At 43.7% G+C, this 12,242-nt stretch overlaps 1 protein-coding gene across 1 annotated transcript; it reads right to left on the reverse strand.

Annotated features, from left to right (window-relative positions):
• Positions 1-439: 439 nt before the first annotated feature.
• Positions 440-6,463, reverse strand: LOC121581087 (phosphatidylinositol 3-kinase regulatory subunit gamma). The gene is made up of 7 exons (XM_041896462.2): positions 6,093-6,463; positions 4,154-4,548; positions 3,640-3,908; positions 3,264-3,440; positions 2,838-2,912; positions 2,473-2,643; positions 440-2,263 (listed from the first exon to the last, which is right to left on the reverse strand). Exons 1-7 carry the CDS (start codon positions 6,145-6,147, stop codon positions 1,957-1,959), a joined length of 1,449 nt encoding a protein of 482 aa, XP_041752396.1. The 5' UTR covers positions 6,148-6,463; the 3' UTR covers positions 440-1,956.
• Between the last annotated feature and the right edge of the window lie 5,779 nt (positions 6,464-12,242).

Raw genomic sequence — 12,242 nt, forward strand, 5'->3', positions numbered from 1 at the left:
ATACATGTGGCAAAAACAAATTTAGACATTAATAAATACATTTCTATAGCTTCCAAAACATTTTTTTTTAAAGTGCCCCTTGTCAGTCATCTAGTGTATACTGTATATACATTATTGGGTCCTACACTAATGAACCTGAGGTCCCGGGAATAGAGACTGCCAATTGGCTAATAAGATAACGATTGTCCCTATGTCCCCTCTCACTCTCATCACACCAGGATTTTATAGAGGGGTGAAAGGATGTCCTGAGGCTGGGGGGGATGATCTGTACCTAAGCAGCTACTCAGGTGAGAGATTTCACTGGTTTCAGGTGTTGCATGCATAGAAGGATTGGCAGCACCATTTAAAGGCAGTGAAGTCTTCATAAATCGAAAATGTATTGTCATTGGTTGGTTGCATTAATACACACTTGGAAGAAGTGGAACAAGGACAACACAAGTTCAACAAAACCCTCATCAGTTTATTGTCTTTCAGCAAGAAAAGGTTAATAATCTCACATTGCTTAACTTCGCCCCAGGAGTTTCCTCAATCCTCCCGTGAAGTTAAGAGAGACTAAAACACCTTCCATCGAACCAACCACAAAAACAAGTTTTACAGTCTCTCAGAGTGTCTATTGTTCTCAAACTTGACAAATGTGATAAGAACAACATGGACTACTTTCCTCTTAAGCTATGTAGGCCTATATGTCATGACGAAACATTCATTGCTTGTATTGAGCAATGCCATAGTTCAAGTAATAGAGACAGAATTAACATTTCCGCGCCTCTGGCAGTTCACACAAAATGTTCTTAAAAATGGTCACATCAGATGAATAATGCCACCAATCAAGAGTTAGTGCATTTCTATGGCAAATGCTGATGACCCCCGATAATCATAATCATTCAATTCTAACATTACAAATACTGTTGGATTGCACTTTCCTCAAGCTTTTATCTTCTGTGGCATATTTCAGAAGATATATATATAGAATATAAAAAAATACTTTGAGTAACAGAATATAATGTACAGTCCATTTATGTTTTGATCAAGCACATGTGTGGTGTGTTTTTCCCCCATCACCATAAATGTAATTTTCTGGTCGGAATACATATTTTCTCACTAATAAGAAGTGCTTTGGTTATTGGGTACAATATGGAAAATGTTGTTCTAAGAATATCCAGAAAATGGTTTATGCTACATACAGTACATATCAACTGGTAACTGGGTTATAATTTGACAACAGAAATAAATCAGCGCTATTGTCAAATTGCGCTACATCAGTTCCTATACTTGCATGACTATGTACTCAAATACTCAGACGAGTTTGGTACGTAACACAGCTAGCTATGCCACTGAGTCAGCCATCTTGTTTTTCTGCACCATTATATTCAAAACCCACTTTAAATGATCTGCCGTGCATGGACATCACACCAATTTAGAAAGAAATCTAAATTCTAAGGTATTGGGTGTATTACGGTCTCATTTTACATTAGCACCAGTTCTTTGGGTTGTCAAAATGGGGCCCTGGAAGTCCAAATAAAAAAGAGCACTTGACAAATATAAACATATTGTGATGTAGTACATGTTGTCAGTCATCCACTGGATGACTAGGCCCACTAATGAAAACAAATAGTATCCCATAAAAGAGAATGTGAAAAAATGGGTACAAAAAAACAACAAAAAAACAATAGCAAACAGAATCTTATAAAAACACAAAGTCCCAGCTGACATTCAAGTTCCGGTCAAAGTTCCAATCAAGTGAAATCACATTCACAAATCTGTTGGAATCATCCTAGTGCAAATTTCACACATTCTTCTTCTTCGAGAAAAGTACGCTCTCAAGTTGTCTCCGTAGGATAGCTTCAGTATGCAAACTCATCCTCCCCCTCAAGTTGCTTCAGTACGCAAGCACATCCGCCCTCAAGTTGTCCTAGTAGGACTGCTACAGTACGCAAACAGGTCCCACATCCGTCTAGTCTACATCTCTGGAGCGGCTGCAGGGAGTCCAGCGGGTAGTTTAGTAGAAGTCTGTAGAAGATGGTGTTCCTCTGTCTTTAGTAGCAGGCAGTCCTCTGTGGCTGCGCGGGGCGAAGCTGACGAGACAGGGGTGACGTGGACGGGGTGCTCCAGCCGGACGTCCAGGGCTTGATTGTGCTGTGCCAGGGAGTTGAGGCGGTAGTGCAGTACGAGCTCCTTCAGAGAGCAGTGGAGGTCGTAGGGCTCAGCGAAGCCGTAACCACGTGGCGTGCTGTAGATCATGCAATGCTTTACTTCTTCATTCACACTGAAAGGTTACAAAATAAAGATACGTTAGTACCAGTGTAGCAGCCCCTGAGCCTTGAAACATGCATCAAAGTGAAGTAACTGCTTTACAAGAGCCTATAAAGTAGAGCTATCTCATACGGTATAGCAGTATCCCCAGATTTTTCTTAATCTCCTTTCCTTCATGACCATTTACATATTATTCATTTCTCACAGGAAGAGAATACTCACACTACAGAGCAGGCGTAGCAGCCCTGCTTGCTGCTCTCTCGGATCAGGAAGGTTCCGGTGGGTTTGTCCATCAGCATCTCCTCAGCCTGCGTCCTGCTCAGCTCGCCCACGAACCAGCTCCCCTCATCATGGTGCGCCAGCCTCTCCCGTTCCCCCTTCAACACATAGGTACTGCACACACACCAGGGAGGACATTGTTAAAACCTTTCATTGATAACAATCATTAAGAAATAGTGTGCTTACTATTAATAAATGTGTATTTAATCATTTCTAAACAAGTATATGCACTACAAGTATTTCTAAGCACAACTAAGTACAATTAAGAAGTATTATAAGAATTTAGGTCTATACTATGAAATACTTACTCGTCACTGCTATCGTCTTGGATCCCCAGCCAATCGTTAATGCGTTTCTGTCGCACTCCTTTGTGACTCAGCCAACTGACAAACCAAAGGGACAAAAAAATTACGTCCGTGCCAACCCACTGGGCACAGACATCATTTCAATGTCTAGTTTTGATTTAATTTTGGTTGAGCTGTCAACTAACATGAATTCAATGTGAAATCAACAAATAAATTCACCATGTCATTGGATTTAGGTTAAAGGTTGGGTGAAAAAATTACAAAATTCCCTTATGTTGATTCAACGTCATCACCTATAATTTTTGTTGTTGAAATGATGTGGAAACAACGTTGATTCAACTAGTTTTTCCCCAGTGGGAATGGCTTGAAAAAAGCTACTTTTCATTAACAGTGACTGGAATAAAATAGAATAGAAGTATTGCAACTTACTTGAAGTACTGGTCCCTGATGTTGCGTAGCTCTATGAGGTCAGGCCTGAGGCTGTTGATCCTCCGGTCTGTCTCTCTATAGTCCTGGACCTGGGTCCTCAGGTCCTGCTCCAGGTGGACCTTACTGTTGTAGATCTCCCCCAGCCGAGACTTCAGCTTCTCATAGTTCATCAGGAAGCTGGAAGGGCAAATGTCAATGGTCATAAGGGGTCAAAAGATGGGTCATGGGTCACGCCACTAAGCTGAAACACAGCTGCACGCATGTTGGAAGGAGGAAACAACAAAGAGACATCGTATCTATCCACACTATGAGCATATGAGGAGATTCCATGTGGGATAGACACAGCGATGTTGTTGCCTTAGTTTGCCAAACTCACCTCTCCAGGTCCTTCTCTGTTCCCTCAGATCGACTGCTCCTCTCACACTCCTCCCCGTAACGCTCCTGCTCACGACACTGCTCCTCGAAGATCAGCATGGTCTCGTTGAAGGCATCTATCGCTGTTCTCTTCATCTGGATCTCCTGTGAGGTTTTAGTGTAGACCTCGTATAGACGGTCAAATTCTTGACTCTTCTCCTGATACTGACTATGGTACTCCTGGAGCTTCCTCCCAGCCACATCAACACTGTCCTCTTTCACCAGCTCATCCTGGGTACAGATATGCAGACAAATGTAATATAGCAGACAACTAACCGATTGGCTAACTTGTCTGTGTATGACGATTACCTTCCATTTACTTAGGAAACCAAAGGCAAATTTCACTCCCTCACAAACTTCCATCTCCAAATGGACACAAAAATTGTATTATATTCTATTCTACTCTATTCCATTCTTTGAAGACTGTCTTGAGACTGAGAGTAGAGGAGAGGTGTGGGTGGGTGTCTCCTGCCTACCTGTTGGAAGCGGGATACAGGGTGTGTGAGCATGACGTCCAGCACAGCATTGTACTCCACCAGAGGATGGTGCTGGTAGTGCCAGATGAGCTCCACCACGGAGCTGAAGGTCAGGGGCTCTGAGAAGCCGTACTTCCCATCACGGTGGTAGATCTTTATCAACTTGCTGTGGCCATCTTTCCTCAGTGTTAGCGTGAAGTCTCCTTGTGTCTTAGTGGAAGCATCACGAACCAGGAAGGAACCGTCAGGTGTGTCGCAGAGCTTCTCGTTGACTTCCTCCCTGGAAATGTCTCCCCAGTACCACTCGGCATCTTGCAGGGGAAAGACAGGGGCTTCCCTGAGGCAGTTGTGGCTCATGGAGGAGGTCATGGGCTTTGTTGACCTAGGAGGGAGAGCTGAGAGAGAAAGAGAGTGATCAGGATTACAGTTTCCTGAGATAATGATCAGTTTGAGAGGAAGTGATAGAACTGCAAACATAACCTGTCACCTCATTATCACCCCACCCCACCACACACACATACTCTTGGCAAATTTGTCTAATCTCCAGACAAGCCTAGGCATGTCCCCAGCTGATAACAGCTCAGGTCCTATCAGGGCCCAGAGCTACTGTATCAGGACTGACAACATGCCAGACTGCCACATGCTCTGAAAAACGATGGAGGACAAGATGGTTCAATGAAAAATAACGTGGGTTCACACACAAAGTCGGCTAACTCCATTATGTTTTTAGTATTTTTTCTTGCGGGGGAAATAGATTTCACACATTTTTCAACAAGTCAGAAAAACCAACAAATAATCTAAAACAACTAAATGTAAATGCTGCAAATTCAGCACATTTTCACTCTGTCTGTAAAGTGCAAATGTAGGCTTAATTTAGGAAAGGGTACATTTTACATCCCCTGGTTGTCTTGTGTCCAAATTCTGCAACTGCCCCAAAACCATCCATCTTCTGTAAGGATACTAAAGTTATGATACTCTATAAAACTATTATATTTGTCTTTACCGTAGGACTTTTCAAAACCCTCTTAACTTTTCAATTTGATGCAAACCGCATCAAGGGGGAAGAAGGGCGATATGTTTCACTACATGACAAAAGTACATTTTAGGAACCTGTAGCAGCAAAAGCTGAAAGCCTGGATTCCTAGACTGTATGACTTGTGACTGTGCCCCAAGCCCTCACTCTAGAGGTGGTGTCATGATGTAAAGTAATACACAAATACAGTATATGAGGAATATACTTTATAAACCCCCAGATTTAAATCTCACGTTCTCTTTCTTTTAATTCAAGAAACATAGTAAAGTGTCCCTCTTTATTTGACACCAGCCAGTCCAAAACAGGCTATGGCTATGTAATTGTAACTGTAATCCCATGGAGACAGCTGAATCAACAATTTCACAATATGTGATAATATTCATTACAATATCACATCAACTAGCATACAGCCGTCCATTGGCAGTTTCAACGTAAATCATGCGACAAGTTGCCTAGACTGGTCTGGTAGGCTTTCAGTGGTTGCGCACGAATTAACTACGGTCGGCTACAGTAGACAAGAGAAAAAAGGGGAACAAAGCAGTCATTTCATGCGGCATTTCTTCTCCACTCAACCTTGTTCGGGCGCTGGTAAAACGCGTTATTATAAACATAATACTAGGTTAGAGAGAATTTCATCAACCTATAACCAAAAATACCAAGCTTAATTTTGATATATCTCTTTGGTAGGACAAAGCAAGACTGAGAAAGAGCGAATCCACCGCGTCAATGAGAAAAGTATTACGTAATTGTCAAGCAGAGAATTGCACTATGCATGCCTGGGCAAAGCACATGAGGGTGCCAGCACAGACACCTGTGTGTGCACAACTGGCCATATGTCAACTTTCTATCATAAGCGGTTAATAAAATGTGATAGGCATTTTAATAGAATAAAGATCCAACAAATACCTGGAGGTGCCTGATCCATTTCGATGTAGAATAGGACTTCAGAAGAATAAAACATCCCGTTCCAAACGTTTAAATTCCTAATCGTTTTGTGGGATTCCTTTCCCTTTCTCACGATGCGTGAAAATATAACTTTTTCTTGCACCAGAGTGAAAGGATCACAATGGCGATTCGTTTTAGGAGCCTATGCGTCCTACTTCAGATTAGACAGCCCAGTAGCAGAATTATTCATTAGTCCAATTTGAGAGAATTTCATCAGCACCAAACTCGTAATTCGTTCAATACATTTAATCACAAAAGCAGTTCTGCAAAAAATATAGATTGTCATTTTCAGCCACGTCTCTCAGCACTGCCGATCGGCTCCGCTCCAAACTTCGTCGTAGAGGCAGCGGTCAGGAGATTTTAAAGGGATCTGCAACATCATCTTTGGAGAAACCACCACTTTCAGAGGGAGAGCTGTCGTCACAAGACGGATTTCTTAATGCAGACAGACTGAAAATACATTTCTGATGTAAATCGGAAATAGTATCTTGTTGTCTTGTATTTGAATAATTGTAGCCTATACTTGAATGCAGCTTTTATAGACTTACGATTATTGGTGAGCGATTTGTTTAATAACCGTACACATACACCCCTAAATTAAAAGTGGTACGTTCCTTGCCTGATGGTTTCATTTAAGGCTTTCAATCAGTGGCGGCTGGTGAAAAATATTCTCGGTGGGGCTGTGCCATACTTTTTTTTTCCTGTAACCATCGCGATATATTTTAACACAAACTGCAGGACAGCAGTGCTCAGTGAAACATTCAGTAATTATTTAATGCCAATATTAAAAAGTTGAGGCATTCTTACACAAAAACATATTACACAAACCCAAGCCTTTCATTTGCATTTAAAGTGAACTTTTTACCATTGGTAGTAAACAGGCAACGCAACAGGCATGCTGTCAGAACAGAGTGGAAAGTGGACAATAACATGAAATTATTATAAAGTTTATAGGAAATCTTACACTGTATAAAAGGATGTATAATATAGAAATGGATATCAAGTGGATGAACTCAAACCTTTGACTGGAAGAATAGCATACAGTATTTTATGATCATACTAAATGTGACTAATTGTTAATGTGCTCCAGAACTGCAACAATTAATTGATACAAAACAACATATATACAGTAATATTAGCAAAGACACTATTAAGACTTTCTAGAGTACCATATATAACTGGATTTTTTTATGCTAAGGTCAACTATATACAAAGAAACATGCGGCCAGAGCTGCTCTGTGTGTGTGTGTCTGTCATCTTATTTGTACAGGAATTTTGCCCGTCTGTCCTTCTGAGTGGCAAACCTCTCAATGACCCTTTGATTAAAGTCAGGAATGTCCCTGACAAGTTTCTTCTCCATGGAGAGCATGGCCAGAGCGTTCAGGCGATCCTGTGTCATGCTGTTTCTCAGGAAGGTCTTGATCCTTTTCAGTGTAGAGAAGCACCTTTCTGACTCAGCAGTTGTCATGGGTGTGGTGATGAGGATCTTGAGGAGGCTGGCAGTCTCTGTGAAAGTGCTCTGAAGGTTGTTCTCCATGAAGAACTGGTACAGGGGCACTGCACCACTACAAGCCTTGAACTCACTGTTCTCATAGATGAGGGACAGTTCGGTTTTGAGCTTGGCCTTGTTCAACATGGGGTACGCCTCCACGGTTGTTTCAAGCGCTGTATCGGGGAACTTCACACTGTGTTGTGGGAACAACTCTCCGTGCAATAGTGTTGCGCTGATGAGGTGCTGGGTGAAGGAGAACCTCTCTTTGGCATGACTCAGGATGGTATCACATACCTGTAAAAGATACATCATCAGCTTTAATTTGCAATTAAGCTATTTTGATGCAAGTGATCCTGACTGACACATGCCTATGTCCAACTCAAGTATATGATTACCAAGGTGCTGATTGTTCAGGGTTTTGGCTACATACTACCAGGCCTGAAAAAAGTTCTATGGGGAAACACTGACAATTACATCACAACTTACCTCTATAGCCAACCTCTGTTGTTCTCCTGGTCCCAGCATCCTCCGTCGCTTGATGGGCTGTTGCTGCTCGTCAGATGCGCTGTCCCCACACAAAGAGGGAATTGAGGCCCTGGGTCCAAAAAATAAAGTTTAATTTGATAACTTGCAATCAGACTTCTTAGCTCACTGTAATTCCCCCTCAACACACAACCAGTGACTTTTATATATATATATATATATATATATATATATATATATATATATATATATATATATATAGACAGACAGACAGACAGATAGTGTGTATATACACACAAACTATGTCTAGTAACTGCTTTTAACCTGTGATGTACATAATTAACTGATGTTATTACGTTTTAAAGCCTTTTTCTATTACATTTGTGAGAGGGATGCAACATAATTTTGTTCTGCTGTGCACTTAGCAATAAAGTTAATCTTCAATAACAACTAGGCCTCTTCTAGAAATTGACCTGGTGGACACCTGAATAATTATTACAAACTGTGTAGTACTTTCCTGCATTATTATCAACGTCTGATTGTGTCTTTTTGGACAAACACTTGTTCTCGTGGTCGAGTAACAACAACTGCGCTCCTTGAGTGACGGGGTGGTACTTGGTGAGAGAGGGAGAGAGACGACCCAAATTGCGGAGTAAACTAGAAAAACGGACGTTACACATGGCGGAGTGGCATTACCACATTTAACAAACCAAACATTGAAATACCGTTATAGAAGGTAAAGTAAAAACCCAAACTGGTCTGTGCATCAATACCGGTATATAGTAATATATAGGCAACATACCGTAAATCTGTATCAATTATGTATCAGTTTTACATGCATGATGAGGTTCAGCTGATGTGCATAGCAGTGGACGTAGTGCGCATTTTCGTACACATCCACTATTTTACGCTGCACTCCGCCGGTGGCTCCCCTCATCACACTTGCTCCGTCGTAAGCCTGGGCAATAAGTTTGGCCTTTTGTCCATGTGAGAGTATGGTGCTGAGCCTCTCCAGCAGCGCTGTAGCGATGGTGTCGGGCGGTTGCGTTCTCGATCAAAATGAACTCGAAAAACGCTCTTGGACGTTACTTTTTAGCATCGATGTAGCGTATCACAAGCACCAACTGGCAGTGGGTGGAAACGTCAGTCGTCTCGTCAGCTTGAATGGCGATAAAATCAGCACTCTTTACTTCCTCCAGGATGTAATCCTTAAGCACTGACAACATACAGTCCAACAGCTCGTTCTGTATCGTCTTTGACGTGCCCTTAAAAACGGTAGCTGTCTTCAGGTGCTCCTCCAGCACACTGTCGAGGGAGGCAACAAAATCCACTAAGCCCCGGAAAATGCCGGGGTTGTCGGAGGAGTCAGTCTCCTCGTGCCCACGCAAGGCCAACTCAAAAGCCCCACAGAACTTCACACAATCGATAATTTTGGATAGAATGTGCCTGTTTTTATCCACCTCCTCATTGTGTTTCCTCACCGCAATCCTGTGGCCGTCATCCAGCTGCGTAGCAATGTTCACCCTTCCTAATACAGCTAGCTTTACAGAGTTGTCCATGTGTGCCCTGGTGTTCTCATGTTTCTTTACCTTCTCTGACAGGTGCTTCATATCCCTCACTCCGGTACCTGTCCATGCTGAATCTGACCCCGTCGTTTTAAAAAGCAAGCACGGAAAGCAAAATAAAGCATTAGCATCAGTGCACCCAGCTAGCCAAGCCTTCCTGGTGTACCAGCTACGGGAGAAGCCGCGCATATACTGCTTCCCTTTCTCGCTAGCCTGCTGTCTGATTGAGAGGTCAGGTTGATCTGGGCCCAGCTCTTTCACCCGAACTTTCTCTGACAAAGTTCTCCTCTCAAACGGATCTTGGAGGAGAGATTTCACCGAGTTAGGGTTGGGTCTTGGAGGAGTAACGTTTGCGTTCGCCATTGTCGTCTAGTAAAAATGGCGCCACTGGAGCCCGGTCCTTATTTTATCAGGGGGCGAGCTTGGGGCGATAAAATAATCGCCCTCCTTGGATTCGAATTAAAATCGCTGATTAGCTACATTTTATGTCATACATTCATATCTTAAATTAGCAATTGGCTTAACTGCTACGTAGACCCGCCTCCTCGGGGCACTTTCTGTATCGCCCAGAGCTGACGAGGCGTTTGACAGGCAGAGGAAAGGTTGCGAATATGATTTTCTATCATATCTTACACATATTACTGTGTGCATTCCATATTTCAAACACACAAATATTGACATACTGATGTTTTTATTATTATTATTATTATTTTTATTTTTTTATTTTTTAAAAATAATAATTTTATTTAAGGGGGCGGCGCCCTAGCGCCCTCTATCGGCCAGCCGCCACTGCTTTCAATGCAAGGTAATTGTAACTGCTGATTAATTCGACGACACATTACATATTAATATAACTAGCGAAGACTCACAGATACATTGTTTATTTTTAATAATGCAAAAGCATGTGCTTAGTAGCCCTTTACACTCGTACTCGCCTGTCATCGATGTCTACTTTTATTTATTTATATATACATCATTTTGACAGTAACGTTAACCCTGCAAAAAGTCATTCATAAACCTTTATAATTTCCATATGTATTAGAAAGCTAAGTATTTGTTTCTTGGGCTTGTGACTGATCAAAGTGCCTCAGGCCTTGAAAAAGAAATACTTGAACTGATTGAAAGTAAGGCGATATGTATGGGTTGGTGTGAGGTGTGACCCAGGTGCAGTGCAGGATAGACAGGAGGCAGTTGGCAGAGATGGTGAAACAAGGATCTTTACTGGTGGTCCCAAAACCAGGATACAAAATAAAGGACTTGTCACGATAAAATAAAGGAGGAGCAAATTGGTCTCCAAAAACAGGCTGACAGCAAACACACGAAATACTAACTACGACTGAAAAAAACAATGAAACAGGGAGAACACTTCTCAAGTACCTGTACATACATCTCACCATCAGACACTGATTAGTACTGTTTGGCATCGAGAAACTAGCAGAGAAAACAGAGCAAGGGAACACAGGGAAGTGATGGCATAAATACACAGGTGAACAGGTAGACACAGGTGACACCAATAGGAAAATGATTAGTCCAGACTGTGAGTGAGGAGGTGCCTAAGGTTGTCGGAGGATGACACCTAGTGGGTCGATCTGGAACTGTGACCCCCTCCTGTAATGTTGTTATCAGCTATCAGTTATGTCCCTCCTGGGCACCCAGGACCGCTCCTCCAGCCCATAACCCTCCCAGTCCACCAGAAATTGGAGACCCCTCCCCACCCGCCGGCAGTCCAGGATCTGGTCCACAGTAAAAGCTGGCTGCCCTCCGACAAGGCGCAGCGGGGGAACAGGACGAGGAGGGGGGGACAGGTGGCGACGTGTTTGAGGAGGGACACGCCAGACCACTCTGAATAGCCTGACGAACCGGGAACACAGCTCCTGGACTCTACGCGGAGGGGAAGATCCCGCGTGGAGAGCCACACCCTCTGTCCCGGGCAAACAACCGGGGCCGGGCGACGCATGCGGTTGACCTGATGTTGAGACCTGACCGAGGCCCGCTTAAGCGCCGCCCGTAGCTGCCTCCAGGTGCGGCGACAGCGACTGATGTGGGCCTGGACCGAAGGGACCGCCGCCTCCTCCTCTTGTTCGGGGAATAGGGGGGTTGGTACCCGTATTGGCACTGGAAGGGGGACAGGCCGGTGGACGAGCAGAGCAGAGGAGTCGCTGACTCCACATAGCTGGGATGCTGAAGGCGTAGCACCTCAGCACCCCCTCTAGATCCTGGTTGACGCAGTCCTTCTGCCCGTTTGACTGGGGATGGAAGCCGGAAGACAAGCTGACGGAGGTGCCGAGGCAGGTGGCGAACGCCTTCCAGAACCTGGAGGCGAACTGAGGACCCCGATCTGACACCACATCTTGGGGAGGCCGTGGACCCGGAAAACATGCTGCACCACCAACTTAGACGTCTCCCGGGCCGACGGGAGTTTGAGAAGGGGAATGAAGAGGGCAGCCTTCGAAAACCGGTCCACAACGACCAGGATGACTGTGTATCCATCAGTGGGGGGTAGGGCAGAAATTAAATCCAGCGAGATGTGGGACCAGGGGCACTTGGGGATAGGCAGGGGTCGGAGCAGCC

This window comes from Coregonus clupeaformis, chromosome 14 (assembly GCF_020615455.1).
Source record: "Coregonus clupeaformis isolate EN_2021a chromosome 14, ASM2061545v1, whole genome shotgun sequence".
NCBI lineage: Eukaryota > Metazoa > Chordata > Actinopteri > Salmoniformes > Salmonidae > Coregonus > Coregonus clupeaformis.